At 36.3% G+C, this 23554-nt stretch overlaps 1 protein-coding gene and 1 pseudogene across 1 annotated transcript in view; one reads left to right on the top strand and one right to left on the bottom strand.

Moving 5' to 3' along the window:
• Positions 1-23207, top strand: part of AADACL2 (arylacetamide deacetylase like 2) — a 29001-nt gene extending 5794 nt beyond the window's left edge. Inside the window, 4 exon segments of the mRNA XM_021685967.1 lie at positions 3142-3211; positions 5255-5426; positions 22606-22795; positions 22798-23207. Of these exon segments, the coding sequence (XP_021541642.1) occupies positions 3142-3211; positions 5255-5426; positions 22606-22795; positions 22798-23207 (842 nt within the window).
• On the bottom strand, positions 7393-10328 carry LOC110576728 (annotated as a pseudogene).
• Positions 23208-23554: the final 347 nt, after the last annotated feature.

Raw genomic sequence — 23554 nt, 5'->3', positions numbered from 1 at the left:
ACATCTGAAAGATCTCAGTAAATAGCAATTATGGTCAATTATTTATAGTTCCTTAGTGCTTACATCAAATTACCATATCCCATTCACTCTACTTCTGAATATTTTGACTTCATTAACACAATTTAGTACTTCATGATCTTTTAAAGATGGTCCTTTCTGATGTCTCTGCCTGTGTCCTGTTCAACTCTATTTCATCTTCTACATTTAGTGTACTGGATCTTTCTAACATGCAAATCTGGTTATATGATTTCTTTGTTTAAACTTTTCAGTGACTTTCATCACATAATAAAATAAATCTAAATCCATTAGCATGGTGTTCAGATTTCCAGGTTCTTACATTTTTAACTTTTCTTGCCAATGCTTCCCTTCATGATTTTGTTTCAAGCATACTGAGCTGTAATATTTAGTTCCCAAACCCTCTGTGAATTCTTATTTCTATACCTGGCTATGCTTTTCTAGAATGTCCTTCCCATCTTACTTCAAGAGAACTCCTCACTCTTTTATGTTCATGAAAAGCATCATTTTGTGGGTGAGGGTGTGTGTGTGTGTGTGTGTGTGTGTGTGTGTAGTCTTCTCTGGCTTTAAAAGACTTTAGCAATGTTGCTATATGGTTCATTGCAACTTGTATTTACCTGATGGCAACAATCCTTGTTTTGTTTTATAATTGTGTTGCATGTTTGGTTTAGCATCTCTCCAGGAAGTGGAATCACTTCTTAGCATCTACCAAAGCATTTTCTATACAATGAGTGTTCAACAAATAAATGTCTTCTGAGAAAACAAATGAATGACTGAAAGGAAATTTTATTGTTCTCTGGAGGGATTACTAGTCAAAATGTTTTCCCAGTACTTTTATGTCTTTTTTACCTCCTTAATCTTTTCAATAAATTAGATTTCACCTATAATTTAATTTATGTCAGGCATTAGGGTGGTTGGAATACTTTGCTTCCTTTATAAAATACATTATAAGATAAGATATATAAGATAAATTAAATACCAATTTGACCTCATTTGTCTCTAAAGAGATGTATTAATGCCATTAAGGTTTTTATAAGGTCTATGAAATATCCAAGTATCCATATACATATTACCTGGGACTTCAGTTAGCACAAGAGACATGTTCACAGATGGGAAATTATCACTTTGTTTGAAAAATAAATTAGAAGTGTTCCTGATTATCAGATTGATTTCCCCTTTATTGACAAATGCAAAGATTATGATCAGTAATTCCTAAAAATGTGTGAATTATTATTCAGGACACACATTCCAATTTCTTGTTCAGCTGAATTTCAGTTGTGTCTTCTTTCTGTGTCTTGACTTTATATTTGGACATTATTTGTTCATAGATCTATCAGAACTTATATAAATAAACTATAAAAGACTTAGATACCTTCTATTTTTTGACAAATCAGGACATAGACACTATAACTATTCTCTGGTATTTATTAATTTCAATTTCCTTTCTTTGTTTCCTAGGCTTCCTTTTTTTTTTTTCTCCTTTAAACTTGCTGAAGTTGCTTTGAGAACTAAGAAATATAGGAAGATATTTCTCTAGTAGACTTTTTTACATAGAACTGTGGTGGTTGTTTTTTGACATCTAACCTAATATCTTCTTGTTTCTGTCTGGGTTCTTCAAGTGATATAAATTCAATAATTGGACATAGAGAAAAACATGAGCCAACAGATTATATCAGCAAAGATCATGAGTTAGGACAGCTGGAGATTAAGAATGGGAAACAGAAAACTTAAACTGACTTTTGTTGTGAGACAAGTGAAAAGTATTGGGAAATAAAAATGAAGACAAGTTTGAAACATATCACTGAGGGGCTTTCAGTGTGAGGGTTAGACGGTTCTTATGTCTTGTACGTTTTGGTGTTTATCTACCCATTGCCTTGTCTTGCAAATTATCAACTCAATATTTAATGAAAACATTATTTTTCTACCTAAAAAACTACCTGACTTACTTTTCTATTTTCATGGTAGTCACACACCCAGTATTTCATTAGTTTTTATTATTTTATTTTATTTTTATTTTTTATTTTTTTGTTATTATGTTATGGGTGATATATGTAAACAATGAATCGTGGAACACTACATCAAAAACTAGTGATGTAATGTATGGTGATTAACATAACATAATCATTAGTTTTTAATTTGAAGTTTTGTTAACATGCAGGCGACATCTTGGAAATGTTTGGAATTTGATCACGGCTCTAGAATTCTCTGAATATCTAGGATCCTGTGGTAAATAAAGTAATAGCAGATATCACAGAGTTGCCAAAGGTTTGTGGCTAGGGCATTGGTAAACTGGATTCAGAGGTACCTGGGATGAGATACGTGTGTATACTGGGGAGAGGGACGATGGCTTGTGTGCCATGTGTGCCAAAATGGATATGTACATCCAAGTCCGCATACTGACTTGCCAGAGGCTCTCTCAAAATTAGTTGCTTTTCCTTAGACTCTGTCTTAAATACCAAGGTTATTGCAACATTTTATAATGTGGCATATTCAAAGAATTTGGAAGTTCAAAGAACCGTATTATCGAGTGCTGTGGTTTCAGAGAGTCAGTACATCTATTACTTACTTTCTCCCCTGAATTCTGAATCAGTTGAAGATTATACACAAAATTCAAGGAAATGACAGTCAAAACATAACCATTATTTCTAAAGAAGGCTTTGGAGAATGTGTATTTAGGGTATTGTTATGACACTCTTGAGTTAGATTAACTCATCTGTAGTGGCTGGCCCTGCTGACCAATCACACACTGTCTCCCTATGAAACTTGCTGCCTGAAGGAACAAGCAAAGTAAAATGCAACACGCCACAGAAGGTTCGTGGGAGTGAGGATCCTTGTGGACAGGCAGCAGATGAAAAGAGAAAAATTAGAATGGGCTGAGCCTAGTTTCTCTTCCTCAAAACCACCAATCTGCAAAGTCCTCTTTTCATCTCTGGAGACAGTGACTGAGGAGACACTCCTGTAGAGTGTGTCATGCTGATTCTGGTCCCTCTGCATAAAAATGGAATGGGAAATATAGGTTCCTTTATAACACTCACAAATCACATTTCTCTCCAAGTTCATAGCTGTATGCATTTCTGTTGCTGTTTAATTACAGAGAGTACTTCGACATTTATTTCTTCATTTCAGAGAATATGGCTTTTGATGCCCTGAATAGATGGACTGCAAAGAAACTCGATGCTGTTGTTGTAGGAGTGGAGTAAGAGATGATTTTCTTTTGTTACTATGATTTTGCCTTCACCAAGTAGAGGTTTGATTTCCAAATCAAGTCAACTATGCCTCAGATATAATTCTTTAAAAATCACTCTATTTTATTTGTCACCATTATAACATAGACCATTCCTCCAAAGAGTCCACTATCTCATATTCTTCTGTGATTCTGTGAGTCTCTGAATGACATCCTTGAGTGAGCATTTTTGGAAACACTTGCTCTAGACACATAAAACTTAGGTCCCAACTAGTGTCCCAGATAACATAGCTAGGTAGGAAGAAATAAATTATTACACATTTGGGTTGGTAGGTGGTGTTTGGGTTGGGGATAAAATATTTTATTTTATAACAATTCTTGTTTAGAGTAATGTAGGAGATAAAGTTTGGGATCAGCTAAGAATTTTAAGTCACTCTCAGGAGAAGTGATCTTATATTCTGGATTTTGCTAGAAAATATCAGAATGTCTCAGGACAGTTCAATATTTTCTTAGATGGGTACAGTCTATATTTCTGAAGCTGACATCCCTAAGAGGAATATTTTTTGACCCCTCTTCCCTAGTCCATAGTAACAAAAACATACTTAGAGACTTCTAATCCAATAGTTCTTAGAGGACATGGTGACATAGGTTTTTTGTTTGTTTGTTTTTTAGCTAGGGAGCTATGAAAATTTAGAGAGACAACTAAAGTGACAGTTTGATCATCTAAAGAGTGATTGACAATGTTGTCATTATGGTTACTTACAATAACTAGAACTTCCTATTTTCAAGGATACTTCTAATTTATAATATGAGGACATTACTTTTTTTTTTAAACTTCATAGCTTTTTTTTTTTTTAAGATTTTATTTATTTATTTGAAAGAGAGAGAAACAAAGAGAGCATGAGCAGGGGGAAAGACAGAGGCAGACTCTGCACTGAGCAGGGAGCCTGAAGCTGGGCTCAATCCCAGGACCCTGAGATCATGACCTGAGCTGAAGTCAGACACTTAGCTAACTGAGCCATCCAGACATCCATTACCTTCATAGCTTTTTGGGAAGTAATCTAAACCTTCTCATTTTAAATCTGTTTTAATATAGTGATATGTTTGTGTGTGGCGTATATATCCTATCAAATCCTTATGATTTGTGTTGTTCTTTGCCCTAAAAAGTCTAAATCTACTGCATTTAAAGTATAGACACCAACATCTTTGGGGTGAGTTTAACCTATATTTTGTTTAGGACTTTCTAAATAATAATTTATGATAAAACTTTAAGTATTATATCACCAGCATTTAATGTTAAGTACATATATTTACAGATTTTATTATTCTAAAGAGCAAAAAGAAAAAGTTAGCCCTGATAGATAACAGGCTAATAGAATTATTCTATTTTTACTGGTCCACATGTATAGGGAGAAAAGTCCATTTATATCCATTAAAAGTGTGGTGTGATAGTTTGCCTTATAAATGAATTTATCAGAAACAATCGACCTCCCTACCATATTCAAAATGTTATTTATACTTCAAAATTTTCATCTAAAATCAACTCCTGGGGATTATCCATGGTGAGATATGTACATTGCAAGCATGTAGAATTTTTTTCTAAATGACCTTGAAAAAATATAATACTTTGCCTATAATATTCTCTTAGATCTGCTGCCTTCAAAAATCCATGGTGCTTTTCATATATATATATATTTAATGTTTGGATCATCAGTTACATTGAGAAGATGATATAAGCTGTAGAGTATATCCAATCCAAAATGTGCTTTACCTAAAAATTATACTTACAGTCTTAGGGAGTTCATAATATCCCCTACTCCTCACACACAATGCTATCCAGGGAACTTAGATACAAGGTTAAAAACCTTTATACCAATTTTCATTTTTTTCAAATAATAAGGAGTTAGTGGAGAAACTCAAGTTTGATTTTTGGAAGATTAAACAGTAGAGACTGGTGTTAAATTGTATCTGTTTGGTATTTAAAAGCTACATGGAAAGATACAACCGTAAATGGTACTTTAAAAAATTGTTTAAATGAATTGTTCATTTTTAAAGCTATAGACTAGCTCCTCAACACCACTTTCCAATTCCATATGAAGATTGCCTCACTGCAGTTAAGTTTTTTCTTCAAGATGAAATTCTTACAAAATATGGAATAAATCCCACCCAAATCTGTATTTCAGGAGACAGTTCTGGGGGCAATTTGGCAACAAGAGTGACTCAACAGGTATGTTTTGTCTTTATTCTGAGAGGATGAGGTCAAAACTCATTTTTTTTTTTCCTGTGCAGATAATCAGTTCTTCTGGCATCATTTGTTGAAAAGATCATCCTTTCTCACTGGATTACAGCAATGCTTGAGTCTAAGATCAGTTGACCATAATATGACTATTTCTGATCCTCTCTTCTGTTCCATTGATACTTCATTGATTTCAGCTTTGTCTTTTCTTCAAAATTGTTCCTACTACTCTAGATCTTTTCCATTAAAATGTTGGGATATCTTGTCAATTTCTAAATTGACAAGTAGTATTTTACTTTTTCAATGTAGATATCTTACAAATCTTTCTTCAATTTATTCCTGAGTTATTTTGGAAAATTTTCATGTAAAATAATATTTCTCAAGTGTTTCTTTGACAGTATATAGAAACACATTTGATTTTTACATTGACCTTTTATAATCATATCATTTTTTTAAAAAAAATCATATCCTTAAAAGTTTCACTTATAGATTCTAGTATATTTTTAATAGTTTAGGATTTTCTACACAATCATGTCTTCCATGACTAGAGACAGTTTTAATTCTTTCTTTCCAATCTTTATAATTTTCTTAATTAGTGCACTGGCTAGGGCTTTCAGGATGATATTGAATATAATTGTCTTGCTCTGAATCTTAGGAGGAAATTGCTCAACATTTCACAAATAAATATGATGTTAACTTTTCATAGTTGGTTCTTATTGGTTGAGGAAGTCCTTTCTATTCCTAGTTTGCAGCTTTTATTGGTTGAGGAAATCCTTTCTGTTCCTAGTTTGCAGATAGTGTTTCCATAAATAGGTATTAAATTTGATAAATGTTTTTTTAAGATTTTATTTATTTGTTTGTTTGTTTGTTTGTTTATTTATTTATTTTAGAGAGATCGCCAGCAAGTGAGCAGGCGGGAGAGGGGCAGAGAAGGAGGGAGAAGGACAAGCAGACTCCGTGCTGAGGGTGAGCCACCCTGAGATCAGGACCTGAACTGAAACCAAGAGCTGGATGCTTAACTGACTGAGCCACTCAGGCACCCCAAATTTGCTAAATGTTTTTAATGCATCTATTGAGATGACCATGTGATTTTTCTCCCTTTTTCTTTTTAAAAAAATTTTTTTATTGTTATGTTAATCACCATACATCATTAGTTTTTGATGTAGTGTTCCATGATTCATTGTTTGTGCATAACACCCAGTGCTCCATGCAGAACGTGCCTTCTTTAATACCCACCACCAGGCTAACCCATCCCCCGAACCCCCTCCCCTCTAGAACCCTCAGTTTGTTTCTCAGAGTCCATAGTCTGTCATGGTTCGTCTCCTCCGATTTCCCCCCCTTCATTCTTCCCCTCCTGCTATCTTCTTCTTTTTTTTTTCTTAACATATATTGCATTATTTGTTTCAGAGGTACAGATCTGTGAATTGTGCAAGTCTGTTGAATCACAGATCTGTATCCCATTTTCTTTTAATGTGTTAAGTTACGTGAATTTGTTTTCAGATGTAAAATTATGCTTGCATTCCAGACATGAGCCTCACTTGGTCATGATGACTTAAGTTTTTATATATTACTGGTTTCCATTTGCTAAAATTAAAGATTTGAGGGATTGATTTCTATTTTTTAAAAGTTCTTTGTCAGGTTTTGATATAACAGTTGTACTGGCCTCATTCAATCATTTGGGAAGCATTCCAACTTCTCTATTTTTTTTTTTTCAGAATACCGAATCATAAATTTATTTATTCTTTAAAGGAGAAGAATGGTGAGGATAATAGAAAGCTCATACCTGAACTCAGAAATCGCAACACAAATTCCTCATTTGTTCAAATGACACTCAGTTTCTAAAAATCAAACTGTTCGAGGGCTGTTGAAGAGGGAGTAAGTCAGGTTGTTTCCAGTATGTGATTGTGGAGAAATCACACAAGTCAATTAGTCATCTGTGTTTCCTGAGCCCAAGTCTTCAAGGCTTGGCAGCTTCTTCATTCGTGGCACCAAAGCGTGATGTTAGGTATGCAAAGAGACACTCATAAGAATTGTGGGTTTGTCCTCACTCAAAATCCGTGGGAATGATTCAGGACACTGGCAGGGGCCCTTGTGGGCTGAGAGGGAACTTGTAGAGGTGCTCCAGTGCGTTGCTGCTGTTGGGAAAAAGAGGTGAGGGGCCAGCTGGAATGGAACTGGGGGAGCTCCCCAGTGGGGCCGGGGTCTAGGAGCAGGATGACAGGAGCAGACCTTTGGCTGCTTGTGGGCCATGGGGGCCCCAGGGGAGGAGCACTCAACGTCTGCCTCCTTTGGGTTGAGTCTCGGGGGGGGTGAGCTGCAGGACTGCTGTTTCAGGAGTCATCCACAGGAAGCAGAGCTGGGGTGAAGGTGGTGACAGTGTTGATTTCATCGGTACTCACAAAGGCTTCTGTGAGAGTTTGGTACATTGGAAACATTTCATCTTGGTGATTCCTCCATCAGAGTGTTTTGGTCCTCTAAAGAATATAACTATGCTAAGAGCTCTGAAGTCACAAAATCTTTAACCTTATTGGTTATAAGGTGCATTATCATTTTTGGAATTTGATGTCAACACATGTATGGATGGTAGACATGTAAGAGCTTACTCGGTTATGAATCGTCTTCACTTGACTCTCCACTTCTGGGTTTGTGGAAAGCTCTTCTGCTTGGTTATTCTCATTATTTGCAGTTAAAGGTTCATCAGGAGAAACCTCAGTTCTTATTAGAGCGGTCTTCCAGCTGCCTACATCCTCCTGTGAATCACACACCAGCTCAAGAAAACAACGTTTGTAAACATTTTTCTGTTCTTTATTAAAGAATGCAAAGATGTGTTTGCTGGACATAAAGCTCTTGTCCACTTCTGAAATTTCCAGGTTGTCCAAGGGAAGTATATACTTCTTTTCTTTTTCCTTGTCATCTTTGTACGAGGACAAACTTTCAGTGGCCAGGACAAACCAGTATCCTTTAGAGCCTCCTTGCATGATGCCAGTGATGTTGATGGCTACCTGCTCCTTGCAAATCACCTAATTTCTAGTTGTGTTTTTCTCATGAACTTGACTTCTCCTCTGCTAAGCATTTGCAAAGTTAATGAAATCTTCCTGCTTGGTGTTGATGTAGGAGACTTGGATGTCAATCAATAGCAGCCTGATGCTTTGTCTTGCCTTCTTGCTGTCAAACATGGTTAGCAACAATCCTTTCCATTTCTTTTCAGGGTCTGGGCAAGTTTGCCAGTTTGGGGGGTACACTTCTTGATAGTGTTGATTAATTTTTATGTTACCAAATCTACACTCTTCAAAGAAGGCCCTCTCAGCTTTGCAATTCATTTTTTGACTATTGCTTGGATTGCAATGTCTGGAATAAGCAACCCTGTTGTGATACAGTGTATGTTTTTGATTGCATAGGTTATTTCTCTTCACAATTCTTTCTCATTGAACTCCATCTTTACTATCTCAGAAGGAAAGCCTTCATAGAAAATACAATTGATTTTAGTACCCCTTGAGAGTTCCAGGGTATCTACTTGGTCCCCTGACCCCTTGATTCTCTTCTCAAAGTCCACAGCAAATTGTTGATCTACCTGTAACAATGCTTTCGTCTTCCTGGTAGGGTCTTCTGGCTTAATGTTATTGTAGGCTTCTACTTCATATTCTGTGAAGAGCAACAAACTTATAGTTTGTTCCTGAAGTTTGGCAGAGTATCTCAAATGTGGTTGGTAAGTTGCTGATTAAGGGACTTCTGCAGGAATGGGGTCCCCACTAGATCAGCAATACGTTTGTAAGCTGGATGTGAGAGAAGCAATTTCTCTTCTGTCAGTGTAGCAGGCTTAATGTCCTTCTTCGTATTTATGTTCTTCTAGCTTCTGTTTATCATCCCCACGAAACCCCTGCGAAGAGGCAGCATCTTGTTCTCTAGGACATCCCTGACATCTGTTTCTTCATCCATAAGATCTAGTTTGGTGATGACTCCAGGGGTCCTCAGACCTTGAGGATCAACATCTTTAGCTAGCTTCAGTGATCTGAGTTTTTAAGACTGGTATTGGCTAGGGCAACAGCCAAAAATCCATTCTTCTGCATGATGAACTGCACAATTATTTCTCTGATTTGATACTCAATATCTGGTAGCTGATCTCATGTGAGCACTTTAGTAACTCTAGGTGGGTTTATAACAGATTTAACACATGTGGGGAGTAGATTCATAAATTAATGAGTACGGAGGAAATGCCTGTATTCATTCTGGTCACCTGGGTGTGTAATAGAATGAACAGATTCACTCAATCTGTTTCTGCTTCAATTTCATGGTACATGCCATCAAAATCTGTAACTGTTTTTTCCTTTGTAGTGTAGAAATCTAGCATATTCTGCTTTGGAATAACAAGCTGCAGCACAAGAGGCCATCTCATTACAATGCCCAACCCTTGAGGGAGAAGGTCCTAGATTATCATGTTATTAAAAAAGGATATAACTCAGACACAGCCAGATGGGAGACATGCGTAGGGCAAGGTGTGGGAAAAGGGCTCAGAGCTCCAATGCCCTCTCCAGGTGTGCCATTCTTCCCAAATTTCCATGTGTTTGCAAACCCAGAATCTCCTTCATTTAAAAAAAAAATTTCCTTTTAAGTATGAAAATAAAATACTCAAGTTAGAGCACTTACAGGAAAAGTATATACACATATGTATTTATATTTTATATATATATATATACACACACATGCAAATATATATAGAGATACATATGTATGAATGTGTACATATACATATGCATATATACTAATCTGTAATACGACATACACATACAAAGCCCTATTGTAGAGCCAGAATGGCAACAGTTAACAAAGCTTCACCTTTGATCTGCACCCTGGGCTTCCGTTCAACCCAAGATGGTCCACTTTAATCCGCTTCATGTTTAGAGTTCTATATAAATTTTCTTAGTGGAAAAAAATAAAAGAGAATTTCATTACCAAAAAGAAAATTTGCAAACCATTAGACTTGTTGATTCCTGAGGCCTCCTACAACCTGAAGTAATTTGCTGTGTATTTGAAATAATATACCAACTTATTTGAAAGATCTTGCTGGGATGGGGTGGGAAGTATGGTGGGGAATGAAAATTGGAGACTATCCCCTCTTTTACATTACTATATTCATTGCTATGCCAAGTCATATAGCAATCTAATCTTGAATTTTATCTAAAACTGGTTTTATGGATATAGAAATTCTGAAAATTGTCCAGTAATTACCCAATAACAATCAAGAAGCACCTTGCTACACCCGTAATTTCTGCTTGCATATTGTAATATTTCCCAGGCTTTGTAAATGAGGAAAGCTTTTGAAATGATGACAGATGTAGTCATAGAGATTCATCAAAATGTGAAGACGTATCTTACTGCTTTCCAGCAGGGCAATCCTAAATATTAACATAGTCACCAAAAACAGATGCAATTTTCAGTAGAATTTGTGGGGCAGTGTAAGTTGTTGTCTTGAAGTGAATTAAAATTTGACAATCATCCTTTTCCTTGAATTAGTTAATTATACAAGAACATCTGTTTAACTTTCTGATATACCTTATCAAAGAAATTGTTACAACTGAAAATACTATATCAGAACTCAATATGCTTAAATAACATAAAAAAAGGTGACTTCCTTTACCCTTTCTTGTTTATTTTTATGACTATATTTTAAGTTACTTATTCACAGTCTGCTAAACTTTCTACATAAGTTATACTTTAATCAAAAAGTTTTATTCCCCATACTAGGTTTATTTTTTATCTGGGTCATCAAAATCAACTTTTACTTTGTAAGTATTATAAACCCATTTTTCCCCCGAAGTCTCATGACCCTGTGTTTAATAGTATGTTATAGATTTATGGCCTGAAAAACTCAGTTTCAAAAGAATGTATCACTGAGAGATCAATAGTGTTCTATACTCTGAGAAGACTTCAAGAGGCTATATTAGATTTGTTTTTCCTATGTGGATACAAAAAAAAAATATACAGAATTCACAAAATAAAAGATGTTCTCATAGATTAAGAAGTCAAATAAATTCTTCTGTAATGTCCTTTTTTAAAATATTTTATTTGTCAGAGAGAGAGAGAGCACGAGCTGGGGGAGAAGCAGGCAGAGGGAGAGGGAGAAGTAGACTCCCCACTGAGCAAGGAGCCCGATGTGGGACTTCATCCCAGGACCCTGGGATCATGACCTGAGCCGAAGGCAGCCTCTTAACCGACTGAGCCACCCAGGCGTCCCTGTAATTTTCTTTTGTGGACTTTGTTTATTTTTCAATTATATTCTAATTATTGAAAAGAAAATGAATATATTTCCCCTATAATTCTGAGACTTTCTGGCAACATCATATAATGTATCCTAAAATCACTAATGTTGCTGGCCAATCACAATGATCTGGATAATCACTATAGTCAAGGAATCTTTTCTGGGCATAGTCTCTTAATTTTTAATTTAAAGGAACAAATATTGTTAAAAATTTAATCTCAGCATCTAAATGCAATTTCATGGTCAGCTCATCCAATTTTATTTTAAAGTAATTTATGCATTATTTTTATTTATTTAGGTCATAAATGTCTTCTTAATTTTAGAAAATAATATGGATTGATTTGATATTTTGAAGTAATTATTAAATTCCATTCTTCTCAATTTTTAAAAACTATGTGTTTCCATATAGGTAATTTGAAAAGGGAGCCATACAGGCACCAGGGTGGCATAGTTGGTTAAGTGTCTGACTCTTGGTTTCAGTTCAGGTCATGATCTCTAAGTCCTGAGACTGGGCCCTATGTCCGGCTCTGCATTCAGTGTGGACTCTGCTTGAGATTCTCTCTCCCTCCCCCTCTGCCCCTCCTGCTCATGCTCTCTTAAATAAATAAATCTTTTAAAAAAGGAATATGTAATATTAGATATCTATATTTATTGAAGTTTATAGTTTGGGCATTTCTAAATATACCTTTCCTACTAATTTGTCTCATTTGTCATAAGGTGTCATGTGACCTTGTGATCCAATTTATAACAATATTTCTATGGCATCTCTACATCATATTTCTATGGCCATATATAGTCTTGTATGTTTGACACTTCTTTAAAAATATTTTTAAATTTTTCTTTACAAAATAGTCTTAATAGTAAATATTAATTAGAGACTGTAATTAATGATGATGCTTCAAAGAAAACTTGACAATCAGCACCCTTGGACCTGGGATATTTTTAGCAGTAGGTATACTAGTTTCTGCCATGTTTATTTCTATCTATGTAATCCCAACATCTCAGTGTCACACAGACTACCCGAAATCCCTTGAAACAGATATACCTGTCCTCTGTTAACTTGAATTTTGCATCACCATTGCTCTGAGAGCCTCTATCCATCTATGCTAGCAGAATCAAGATGAATTGCAAAAGCCATTATGTAGTCTCAGGAGAGTCTTTGTCATCATTTGTTAGATCTCAAACTGAGTATCCCTCGCTTAAGAGTTAGAGAAATTCCTCCGTTCCTCTATTACCGGTCCATTAACAATAGCTCTTTCTTTCCCTGTGTTGGTCAAGTGGAAGATATGTCTAGGAAAGGCAACTTGTCTTGGGATATACATCTTTATCTCAGGGAAAGAAATGTCTCAGTAAGTTTGCTAGATTAAATAAAAGATTGGCTAACTTTTTCAGTCTGTAGAACTAAAAGGTCTTTATTAATAGTGCAAGTTAAGTCTGAAATTCATCTGTCTTTGACATTATTACCTTTCAACATTTGAAAGCTATTTACCTGAGACACTGTAACAACAAAGTTGCCTTACTCTGGAGTTACAGATGGAGGTCAATTTGGTTGGTAAGAAAGTTGTTTTGCCTCAGCCTAATATCAGATATTCAACTATCATAATTTTGTTTTTTTTTTTTTGGATTTGGGTTAATTGTTTTCCTCATCAGTGGGAAAAATAGTTTGAAATTATGTAATTAATTTGACACTGACTTACATGCTTACCTTTTGATGTGAACTCAAAAGATGAAGGATCTATATCTGTTTCAGTGCTATAGAATTTTATTTTATTTTTTAAAGATTTTATTTATTTGACAGAGAGAGACACAGTGAGAGAAGGAACACAAGCAGGGGGAGTGGTAGAGGGAGAAGCAGGCCCCCCCCCTGAGCAAGGAGCCCGATGTGGGGCTCGATCCCAGGACCCTGGGATCATGACCTGAGCCGAAGGCAGACGCTTAATGACTGAGCCACACAGGCACCCCCAATGCTATAGAATTTTAGATTCCAGTTGGTCCATGATTATGTTGAGGATGCTTTTAGTGAGGTATTATTTTCCTTAAGTAGCCAGACTTTTTATTTATCTATTTATTTTATTATTATTATTTTTAATAAGGAAGTTTAAGGGTAAGATATATTTATGTTAGCCAGATATTTATGTTATGTGAAGAATTTCTACTTATCTCTCTGTCTCTGTTTCTCTTTCCCTGGTTTTCTTCTCTCCTCTAAGAGATCTCCAACTTGAAATTAGTTTTGATTCACAAGCTTAGTTATAAATCTACTGTCTGTGAATTGAAACACATTTTATTAAAGAGATAATGGGCAAATGGCCACCAGATATGTTCTTCTTTTAAATCCTGTATTATCTCCAAAACCAACTGACAAATCCACCAACCAAACATCAAACAAAATTCCGCTATATATGTTTACATGTCTTCTCCCCTGTTTTTTTATGGTTAAAAACGGTATTTTAATTTCCATTTTTTATTACTAGTGAAGCTAATTTTTATGTGTTGATCATTTCTCTTCCTTTTTCTTTCTTCCAGTTTGGATGGTCATCATTGAAATCTTTATTTAGTTGCCTCTATAATTATTTTTTAATTTTTTTTAAATTTGAGCATAGTTGACACACAATGTTACATTAGTTGCAGGTGTACAACATAATAATTCAACTTCTCTATACATTGTGCTATGCTCACCACCAGTGTAGCTGTCATCTGTCACCATAAAACACTATTGCAATATCATTGACTATATTCCCTGTGCTGTGCCTTTTGTTCCTGTGACTTATTCATTCTATAACTAGAAGCCTGTATTTCTCAGGCTCAAAAGCATCCCACCACCTCTGCTGGATTACTTCCCTCCCACCTCCTGCCACCTCAGGAATCTTTATCTAGAAGTATTCTCTTCCTTTCCAGTATTTTCAAAATCTCAAACCTTATTTGCTCTTTTACTTCAGCATATAACCATATCTGGGCCTCCTCATCTCCAAATCAAAACAAAAAGAAACACAAAGTTGATGAGCCTTTCTTAATCCTTTATCCAACCTTCTGTTCTATCACAAGGCTTTCTTTTTGTACCCCGTTGAATTAAAAGCAAATTATGCTCCTCTTCTACATACTCGTAATGTATACCTTCCTCAGTTCATCACCTTTGTGTTCTCCCCCTGGCCATTTCTTCAACTTGCTGTGGCTAAATTTGTCAGGGATCTCATTATTTCTCTATTTAAGGGCATTTTTGTTATTGTTGTTCTTTTTATATAACTTGCTTTTATCACTTAAAACTCTTTCCGGGTTTTGCCTTAGAATACTCCCTTTTTCCCATGAGGTCTGTAATAGCACTCTCTCTGTCTTCATCTTACTTCTCTTCCAACCAGTGTTATGTGAGACAAACTTTTGGTCTATACACTCTTTTTTTTTTTAAGATTTTATTTATTTATTTGAGAGAGAGAGAATGAGAGAGAGAGAACACATGAGAGGGGATAGGGTCAGAGGACGAAGCAGACTCCCTGCCAAGCAGGGAGCCCGATGCGGGACTTGATCCCGGGACTCCAGGATCATGACCTGAGCCGAAGGCAGTCGCTTAACCAACTGAGCCACCCAGGCGCCCTGGTCTGTACACTCTTTTACATCTGGTATCCCTTGGGGCTCAACCTTTGGTCCTTCTGCCTTTTATGCTACTCTCTGCCTGGCCTTGTGGCTTCAGCTCTGATTGATCTGCTGAAGGCTCTTAAAGTTATGTCTCCCACTAAGGCCACGGTCATGAGCTCAAAACACATATATCCAGTTTTCCCCACCTGGATATTCTATAAGCTCTAGAAACTCCCACAGGCAAACCTCCTCTATATTACCCGAAGCAGTTTTACACAGTTAGAGTATAGTGATTATTCTATTATTTGTTGCATGTGCATTTTCCCAACTAGACTCTTAAGTATTTTGGAATCTGGAAACAACAATTTTTTTTAAATCATTATGTATCCAAACCCTGACATCATACCTGTCCTCTTCCTGCCTTCTTCCTCTACCCTTCAGAATACTCCAAGATTTGACTTTTGCTTCTCTTCAGCCTGTTTTACCTGCTTAGCAGCTTCCTGTAATCTGTCCCATTGTGTAACAGAGCACAGTCTTACAGATTATCTTCAACATGTTTTTGTGGGAAAAATTTAGAGATTAAATAAAGACACTGGTTCTGCACATGGCTGAAATGAGCAGTAACTGATTGTTCGTCTTTGGAATCAAGTTGATTTTGCTGTTTGACTGAGAAGAGCATGATGGATTCATTTTTGTCCCCTCCCTATTTATGCACTCTTTGTTTCTTTGAATCTTACCCCCCCTCCCAAAAGAAAGAAGTTCATAGATATTACATCAGAGGAAAGTATGGTGGACAGTGATGTTAGACAATTTAGCAGGGGCAAATCATACAAGGGCCTTTTGAATTTTTTTTTTTTTTAACTTGACTCCAGGGGCATTGTGAAGTCATAGAAAAATTTTAATCACATTTGTATTTTAAAAAATACTGTTGTTTGACTTATTTCACTTAGCGTAATACTCTCTAGGTCCATCCACATCATTGCAAATTGCAAGATTTCATTTTTTTTTAATGGCTGAGTATTCCATTATACATATGATTTCACTCATATGTGGAATTGAAGAAACAAAACAAAACCATCATAAGAAAAAAAAAGAGGCAAACCAAGAAAAAGACTCTTAACTATAAAGTGCTAACTGATGGTTACTAGGGTAGAGGTGGTGGTGGAGAGAATGGGTTAAATCTGTGGTGGGGATTAAGGCGTGCCCTTGCTGTGTTGAGCACCAGGTGTTGTAGGGAAGTGTTGAATCACTATATTGTACACCTGAAACTAACATTATACTGTGTGTTAACTAACTGGAATTTAAGTAAAAACTTAAAAAAAATACTGTTGCAAAATGGAGAGTAGTGTAGAAGATGGGAGAGAGTGGGAAGGAGAACATGGGAAAGAATTGCAGTACACTGATGACCAAAGACAGTATTGTGGATTAGGATAGTGACAACGGGAATGGAGAATAGTGGCTAGATTGGTGAAATAAAAAGAGGTGAAATTGACAGGCCTGGGGAACTATTGGATTTGGGGGATAATGAATAAAAAGTCAAGTATGGTTGATGGGAAGTGGGTTTGAATGTTTTGTGATGTATACAAGAAGAAATTCAATGTAAAACACTACCCAGAATGTCTTGCTTGTAGCAAATGCTCATAGAGTATTAGCAATCATGATTTCTTAAAAAGTAGATAGATTCTGATATAAAATGAACTTTGGGAGCTATGCTTGTGTTTAAAAGTGGAGGTGGGGCTGGTCAAAAAATGTCTACTCAAAAAAAAAATAAGAGAAATGAAAATAGAAGAGAATTAGGTAACAGGTCAGATTAAGCAAGTGACTGAAACAGTGAAAAGAAGAAGCTTATGACAATGCTCCTCTATTGTATAGTACTACTTAAATAGGGTTGGGGAGAGGGTATGTTTTTTCGAAGACTTCTGTGGTCTGAGCCATGGGTTTGCACAAGAGTTATTACAACTTTTGTCCAGATAAGACACCACTGGTTCACCCTCAAACAAAAATGGAGCTGAGCCAATATTTCCTATGGTTTGCTCAGTGGAAGATCAAAAAACATTTTCTTTCTTTCTTTCTTTTTTTTTTTTTTTAAAGATTTTATCTATTTATTTGAGAGAGAGAAAGCATGCATAAGCGGGGTAAGGGCAGAGGGAGAAGGAGAAGCAGAATCCCTGCTGAGCAGGGACCCAGGCTTGGGGCTCAATCCCAGGACTCCGGGATCATGACCTGAGCTGAAGGCAGACACTTAACCGACTGAGCAACTTAGGCGCCCCCAAGAAACATTTTCTGAAGCATTTCAAGGATAAGCTGTTGGATTTCTATTACATTTGACTCCATGACAATAAGAAGGATAGCTATCATTTACTGAGTGCTTACCAAATGCCCAGAACCATACTATAAATGCTTTGTCTCACCCGCACAAAACTGATATGCCGTATTACTAATTTATATCAATTTTAGAGATCAGGAAATGGAGGCCTTACAAAGTTAAATGTCTTGTCCAAGGTCATAGAGTTAATATAAATCCAGGATTCAAACTTGGATATGAAAAGCTTAACCACTGAGCAATACTGATTTCAGGCCCTTCTTCCCCAGTTACTAGGTTTGTTCGTGGACATGGTATCTCATGAATCCAGCACTGTTGAGTCATATACTCTGTTTCACTGTCCTACTTTTAGGACATAAAATGGGAAGTGCGATTTCAAGGAAGGAATAAGGAGCAGGAAAGAACAGGATAAATCCTTAAGGAGGAGAGCAAGTTGATCATCTTGGGCTTTTTGAAGGGCCCTTTCTTTGTCCATTTGGGCTGCTATCACATAATAGCAAGTACTGGGTGGCTTATAAACAACAGAAATTTATTTCTCACTGTTCTGGAGGCTGGAAGTCTGACATCAGCTTGTCAGTATGGTCTGGTGAGGGTCCTCTTCCAGGATGCAAGCTTCTCATTATATCCTCATGTGGTGGAAGGAGAAAGCTAGCTCTCTGGGCCCTCTTTCATAAGGGTATTCATCCCATTCAGGAATGTTACACTCTGGTGACCTAATCACCTCCCAAACACTCCACTGACTAATACCATCATCTTGGTCATTAGATTTTCAACATATGAATTTGGAGCAACATAAATGTTCAGACTATAGAAGGCTCCATGTGGGAGTTCTCCAGCTTCCAGTGTAGTTGGAACATGCACCCTAGGATGAGGCCAAAAGGCCTCTTATATTGGAATTCCTTCATGATGGTTCAGAGTTCACCCAAATACGCACTGGCTATCTGTATATTGGTGAAATTGGGTGTGGTGTGGAGTGGGGTGGCCAATGAAAAGGAAAATTAGTGGGAGTTACAATTCTAGTTGCTATGAAGCTGGGATTCCTGGGTTGAAAATAGTAGATCTGCTAAGTGTGATGAATAAGACTTAGCACTAGTTATGTAGGAATTCTACATATAAGTTAATTTTTGTATACATCTATACTTCTGTGGATGACAGTCAATGGATAAGTTGCTGTGGATGTGCAGAACTTAGATAACACACATCCAAACCAGGGGGGCTAGATGGTAGGGACCCTTCGAACCAGTGACTGGTTTGAGAGGGGCAGTGGATAATGAGGGACTCAAGGCAGGAACTGCAGTATATAGGCCCTTGGCAGGCAAAACCTACCTCTCTCTAGGAAAGCACCATGCCCCAACAGATGGTCTTGGGACATCCGGGGAATGGGAGAGGATCCAGTAATGCTTCAGACTGTCTGGAGCAGGCTTTATGTCAGGCACAGGTATCCATGACGGACAACGACTTTGAATGGGCTTCAAAGCAGTGGAGTCAGTAGACTGATACAGGCCTCTCTGTGCAGGACATAAAGTCATGAAGCATCTTTTCTCTGACTTTGCTATCAGCCTCAGCCACCATTCCCAACTCATGGGGGTTGGTTGTAAACAAAGGAATTAATGTAGGAGTGAAAATAGTTCTGACCCTCATGTCACTCCAAGCTTTTTAGCATGACACAGAAGCCTTTTATGAACTGGTTCCAGATTCATTCTCAAATATGTAGATTTAGGAGACCAATCTTTACCATGGTGTGGATAAACTACTCTCATGATAACAATAATATAGTGGCATGACTTGAAAAACCAGTTAGAGATTCAAATTACATGGTTTAATAAAAGAGGAGCAGAGGGAATAGTTTATATGAGAGAATTCTATTTTTAGATTTCATGAATTTAGGATTAATGTTACTTAATTATAAAAGGGAAGTTCAAATGCCTCATATCCATTGTGTTCTCATTGAAATAATGTTAATTATTGAAAAGGATTAAGAATAAGGATGTACTTTGTTGAACATATTCCATAGCCTTTTACTGGGTTACCCAAAGGTCTTTATTATACTGAAAAATAAGAAAAATTTAAATGACAACTCAGAAACAGTTACCAGTGTTTAAACCTCAAAGATATTATAACAAGCAAGGTGTGTTATCTCAAAATTTTTTTTGACTTTGTATTTTCATTCTTGTTCTTTTCAGAGTAATAATGTCCTGAGATAAATAAATGTCTTATACATTTTTGGCAGTCAGGTACATATGAGTTGCCCATGAAATGAGAAATACATATCCATTCATGTGATAGTCACATTTATATTATAGGATGGTCCACTCAGGGCTTCCAGCAGTAATGTTTATGGATCAATATTAATGCGTATTTGGACCTTTGTGCTCTGATTAGTTAGCTGTCTTTGAGTCTATGTGGGTCTAGAAGGAAAGAACAAAGTTATAGATAATTCAATAATTCAGTGTTACTGTTGGGACCTATTTGTTATATGTCTCTTACTGCTTCTTACATCCTGTGATTTCTGGTTTAACGGTAGCGTCCTCTTAAGAGCATTATAAACTGAGCAGCAATATTGATTTATTCATTTCTCTACTTTTTTTAATGCTCAACTGAACACTTCATTATCTGAGAAGTAAAGGTACTCACATGCATAATCACACATACATATTTATAAATATATATAGAATGTGTAGAAAACATCTGAGAAGATTCATACCGGACTGATAACATAGTTGTTAAAACTAGGGCAAAACTGCCAGACTTGGAGGATCTGACCAGCAGGTTCTCTTCCAATATTGTGAAAGGGGTTAACTTTGAAATGAGCTTCAAAGGATGACCGAGAAATAGGAAGATGCATTGAATGACCAAGCAACAAATGATGTAATAGAGACCTAGAGGTGGTAAGTAGTGACACATTTGTGGGAAAATAATTTATTTCATCTGACATTCCAGAAAGGGCAGTTAGGGCCAGATCAGGATGTTGGTGGGTTCCTTTTGCCCTGTCCCTGTGTTTGTGGTGCAGCTTGTTTCTTTGTCTAGGTTTAGGATTTTTTTTTTTTTAAAGATTTTATTTATTTGAGAGAGAGAATGAGAGACAGAGAGAGTACACGAGAGGGGGGAGGGTCAGAGGGAGAAGCAGACTCCCGCCGAGCAGGGAGCCCGATGTGGGACTCGATCCTGGGACTCCAGGAACACGACCTGAGCCGAAGGCAGTCGCTTAACCAACTGAGCCACCCAGGCGCCCCTAGGTTTAGGATTTTGGCAGTGGGATGTTGATGGTGAACTTTTGCTCAATAAATCATCTTCCTGAGGGCACTTGGAAAAGATTTGGGAGTTTCTGTCAGGGAATATTGTTTTGGCTCATTTTCATTCTAACCTTGTGAAGCCTCCAGCACCTTCAGAGAGCATCGTGGAGGTGGTGGGATACTATTTCCCTTTCTGAGGTACCTCTTGGATTTCAGTTTATTCCATCCTTTGGGTTCATCCAGCCACTGTGGTGAAAGATTGACTTATAGGTACAACCTCCAGGCCTGAGCTTTTCACTTGGGGCAGTAGCAGGTTTTTTCATTTGTCTAGATGTCATTGTCTCAGATGTGATGCTCTAGCTAAGACACTTGCTCATTGGAGATTATTTTGAGGTTCTCTCCTACGGTCCACAGGGTCATAGGTGAACCTCAGGACACCCTTCACCTCTGGAAAGAAAAAAGGGCTCCTTATCAAATATTTCACATTTTTCTCCTTGCACGTCAAACTGTAAATATCAACAAATTTTTTTTTAAAATAATTTCATCCCTTTGTTTCCCAAATATCACCATTCTTTCAGAAAGTAAGTTACCTATCAATTGGCTTTTTTTTCTTTTTCTTTTTGTCTCTCTACTTTTACATTTTATTTATTTATTTATTTATTTATTCATTTTTATTATGTTCAATTAGCCAACATACAGTACATCATTTTGTGTACTTTTACATTTAAATGTGTTTCTTAAAATTTATAGTATGATGTTGGGAACTTGCTTAATAGCCAAATATTATTATTTTAAACTTTAAAATATTTTCATTTTAATATTAATATTTTAATTTTTAAACTTTAAGATAAAATATTATTGTAATAATTGCATGTATTTCTTCCATTCATTGTGGTTGTTTTCAGCCAAGAATTTTTACAAATTTATATATACTGTCAATTTCCCTCGGGAATATACTATTCAGGTTATTTGCATTGGTGATTTTTGACAAAAGCATCATTATATGTATGTATCTCCCTCTCCCCGTCTCTCTCTTTTTTTCCCCTTTGCCCACTGTACTGAACTCATTTTATGCACCAAGCCAATTGATGATAAACCATCAACTTGCTAAAGCAAATCTAGCAGGGTTTGTGCGACTAGTGGTTATGAAGCCAGGTTGCTGTTCCTCCTGTCACTGCCTCAGATTGAGGAGCTCACTGTGTCTGTTGCTCCCAGTCTCTCAGATTGCTCTTGAGTACAGCCCAACTGTGCCTCACCTCCTGCCATATGTCTGTTTTTTAAAAAATTTATAGATATATAATTGACATATACCATTATGTTAGTTTCAGATGTACAGTATGATAATTTGATATATGTATATATTGCAAACTGACAGCACAATAAATCTAGTTGACATCTACCACCACACATGACTACAAATTGTTTTTCTTGTGATGCGAACTTTTAAGATTCACTATCTTAGCAACATGCAAATATACAATATAGTATTATTGAAGTATAGTCACCATGCTGTCATTACATCCCCATGACTTATTTTATGACTGGGAGTGTGTATCTCTCTTTCTCCCTTTCTCACACACACAAACAATATTTTTAAAACTTTACTGTTGAAATGAGCTTGACCTTTTTTCCTGCCACTGGAAGACATTATAAATATTGTGAAAATAATTATAATATCGCATCCATTTTGTAGATTTGTTTATCACACGATTGCTTAAATTATTAGAATTCAATCTCTTCCTCCTGGTGTTTTGGAAGTCTTTGCTTATAAGACATCTTATGTTTTTTCAGGTGCAGAATGATCTTGAATTTTAACATAAAGTCAAGATACAAGCTTTACTTTACCCTAGCTTACAGCTAATTGATTCCTATGTGTCATCTCACCAAGAAAATGAGAATGGTATAGTTCTAACAAGGGACTTAGCCATAAAACTCATCAGTTTATATTTCAACAAGAATGAAGCATTTCTCCAGGCAATGAGAAAAATGAACATATGCCTCTGGGATCAAGACATCTGTTTAAGTTTGCTAACTGGAGTACTCTCTTACCCAAGAAGTTTAGAAAGGGTTATGTTTATACTGAACCAATTTTTGGAAGACACAATTATTCATTTCCAGCACTTATGGATATCAGAGCTTCACCCTTTTTAGCCAAAGATTCCTGGTTACAGAATTTGCCACCAACCTATATTCTTACTTATCAATATGATCTTTTGAAGGATGATAGATTTATGTATGTTTCAAGACTTCGAAATGTTGGAGTTCAAGTTACTCATGACCATATTGAGAATGGAATCCATGGAGCTTTATCATTCATGGCATCATCAATGTATTTACATCTAGGTTTCAGGATAAGAGATATGTATATTAGTTGGCTGGAAAATAATTTATAAATATAGTATATGTAAAATATATATGGCCATCAGGCAATGGATTGTAATTTGTGATATTTTGTAGTTGTAGTGCAAAGAACAATGTCATTTGTGTTCTCTGAATCTAGATTTAAATCAGTTATAACAGTTACTGTATGTCCTCGAACTAGTTAATTTTTCTGATTCACAGAACCTGCAGGTGTAAAATGCATTTAATCCCTTCATTTATAGTTGATTATAATTATGTTGGTCCCGTTAGGGACCGATCCCTATTAAAGTTGAGAAATAAGAATGGTTACTGGCAAATTAGAGAAGATAGTTTCCAGGCAGGCACAGAAATTGCAATAGTGCGTGGGAAAAGGAAAAAT

The sequence above is a fragment of the Neomonachus schauinslandi genome, chromosome 1 (assembly GCF_002201575.2).
Source record: "Neomonachus schauinslandi chromosome 1, ASM220157v2, whole genome shotgun sequence".
In the NCBI taxonomy this organism is placed as follows: domain Eukaryota; kingdom Metazoa; phylum Chordata; class Mammalia; order Carnivora; family Phocidae; genus Neomonachus; species Neomonachus schauinslandi.
Note: the sequence above shows the minus strand (reverse complement) of the source record. Positions and strands in the feature narration are given on the sequence as shown.